General features: G+C 47.9%; 1 protein-coding gene across 1 annotated transcript in view; it reads left to right on the plus strand.

The window, feature by feature from the left end:
- LOC103772857 (coatomer subunit gamma-2-like) overlaps positions 1 to 1645 on the plus strand; it is a gene marked incomplete at its 5' end in the record, with an annotated part of 7075 nt that extends 5430 nt beyond the window's left edge. Inside the window, 2 exons of the mRNA XM_008940201.1 lie at positions 622 to 760; positions 1524 to 1645. Coding sequence (XP_008938449.1) covers positions 622 to 760; positions 1524 to 1645 — 261 coding nt within the window. The remainder of the gene's footprint in view (positions 1 to 621; positions 761 to 1523) is intronic.
- Between the last annotated feature and the right edge of the window lie 556 nt (positions 1646 to 2201).

The following is a 2201-nucleotide window of genomic DNA, read 5'->3' on the forward strand; positions in this document are numbered from 1 at the left end:
AGCTCTTGCTCAGCACTGCTCAGATCCCCTCTGAGGCTTCTCTTCTCCAGCTCAGCAGCCCCAGGGCTCTCAGCCTGGCCTGGCACAGAGATGCTCCAGCCCCTCAGCAGCTTCACAGCCTCCACTGGACTCTCTCCAGCAGCTCCTGGTCTCTCTGGAACTGTGGAGCCCAGAACTGGCCCCAGTACTCCCGAGGTGCCCTCACTAGGGCAGAGGAAGCACAGAACTACAAGTCAGATCTCAGGAAGGTTCCTGTCTTCTGGGCTTGGAGGAAACAAAAGCTCCTTGATTCTGAGCAAGTCTCTCTCCTCAGACACCCAGTAAAGGCAGCAATGGGTTTTGACTCCCAAAGTGTTCTTCCCATTTTCTGCTCTCCTTTAATCTTGCAGATATTTTTGAGTAAATGTTTTTAAGCTTTACACATAACCACTACAAATACTACTTTTTATTCATTTTTTTTTTTTTTAGGTGCAGTTATTATGTGCTTTTCCTGTAATTAAAGCCAGGCATGACAGAGTTTCTTGGCACAGTGCTGCTGTCTCTTTGTCTTTATTTCCCTTTCTAAGAATAGGTTCATTTCTGTTACTGTCAGCTGAAAATCTCCCTTGGTTTTTGTTTCAGCTGGAAGATCTGGAGGTGACAGTGTCTGATCATATTCAGAAGGTTCTAAAGCCCAACTTTGCAGCTGCCTGGGAAGAAGTGGGAGATGACTTTGAGAAAGAAGAAACCTTTGCACTTAGTTCCATTAAAACCCTTGATGGTGAGATGGTCTCTCATCTTTTATTAGTGACCCATGTAGTAAACTTGGTAAAGGGAGTAAAACCTCTCTCTCTCCCTCTGAGGGAAGATCTTATTGCTCTACAACCCCCTGGAAAGGAGGCTGGAGGGAAGTGGGGGTTGGTCTCTTCTCCCAAATGACCAGCAATGGGATAAGAGGAAATGAGTTTATTGTACCAGGGGAGGTTTTGATTGGGTATGAGGCAGAGTTTCTCTCCTGGCAGAGTGGTGAGACATTGCCCCAGGCTGCCCAGGGAGGTGCTGGAGTGCCCAGCCCCAAAAGGGTTCAAAAACCATGTAGATGTGGCCCTTGGGGACACAGTTTAGTGGTCATGGGAGTGTTGGGTTGATGGTTGGACTTGATGGTCTTAGAGATCTTTTCCAACCTTAATGACACTATGATTCTACATAGATCTGTATGTTTACTGTGGTAAGAGGAGAATTTAGTGCCTTCCAACATGACATTCTGTCCTGGCAACAAGCTTTTTGTGTTGCAACAGTGGGATTCCAGGGAGGGGAAGCTTGGCAGTGCTCCCCTGCTTGGAGGGAGAGGAGCATTCCTGGGCTGCTGAGACAGCAGAAGGGACCTGGCAGAGCAGGTCTGTTGGTGGGGCTGTGACCAAGATGAATGGAAGCTGTTAAACCACCTAGATGCTCAGAGAACTTTCTTAAATTGCAAACCAGTTCTCACAGAAAGCTTGTCACCAACCTGGACCTTTGTTTTCTTCTTCCATCTCTGAATGCAGAAGCTGTCAATAACATCATCAAGTTCTTGGGCATGCAGCCCTGTGAGAGGTCAGATAAAGTGCCAGAGAACAAGAATTCTCACACACTCTACTTGGCTGGTAAGTGTTCATGCTGGTGGTGAACTCAGGGTTTCCACATCCCCACAGAGTTTTACTGAACTCCTTGCCTGAGGTTGTATCAGAAATGGGGTTCCTCAAACCCTCTTATGTTCAGGTTCCTGTCACTGAAGACACATCCTGCAATTCCCACAACCTTTTTTTTTGGTGGCTGTGGCCCCACCTTACAGTTTTTTGTGCAATCCTTAGAGGTCCAGGGCTCTACAAAACCTTGTTGCAGTTACTAAACCAAAAGTGCAACGAAGGTGACAGAAGGGAGGGATCTGGCTGCATGGCAGAGGCAGAACTGGCAGCTCCAGCTCTGTCTGCATGGTGACATTGAGGGAGGGTGGAGTTGGCTTGTCCTGCCACCTGAATTGCATCTTCCAAGCCCTCTAGTAAAGGTGTAGGAGGAGTATTCCTCCCTTACCAGCAAGGGCACTGAGCCAGTGGACTGTGCCTTCACAGCAGGATTTATCTGCTGCTTTCTCAAACTGAAAGTGAGCTTCAGCCACCTGCTCTCTGGTTTCTATCTACTCAGGATCAGAGAATGACTTGGGTGGGGAGGGACCTTTCAAATCC

The sequence above is a fragment of the Merops nubicus genome, unplaced genomic scaffold, assembly GCF_000691845.1.
Source record: "Merops nubicus isolate BGI_N331 unplaced genomic scaffold, ASM69184v1 scaffold34615, whole genome shotgun sequence".
Classification (NCBI taxonomy): Eukaryota; Metazoa; Chordata; class Aves; order Coraciiformes; family Meropidae; genus Merops; species Merops nubicus.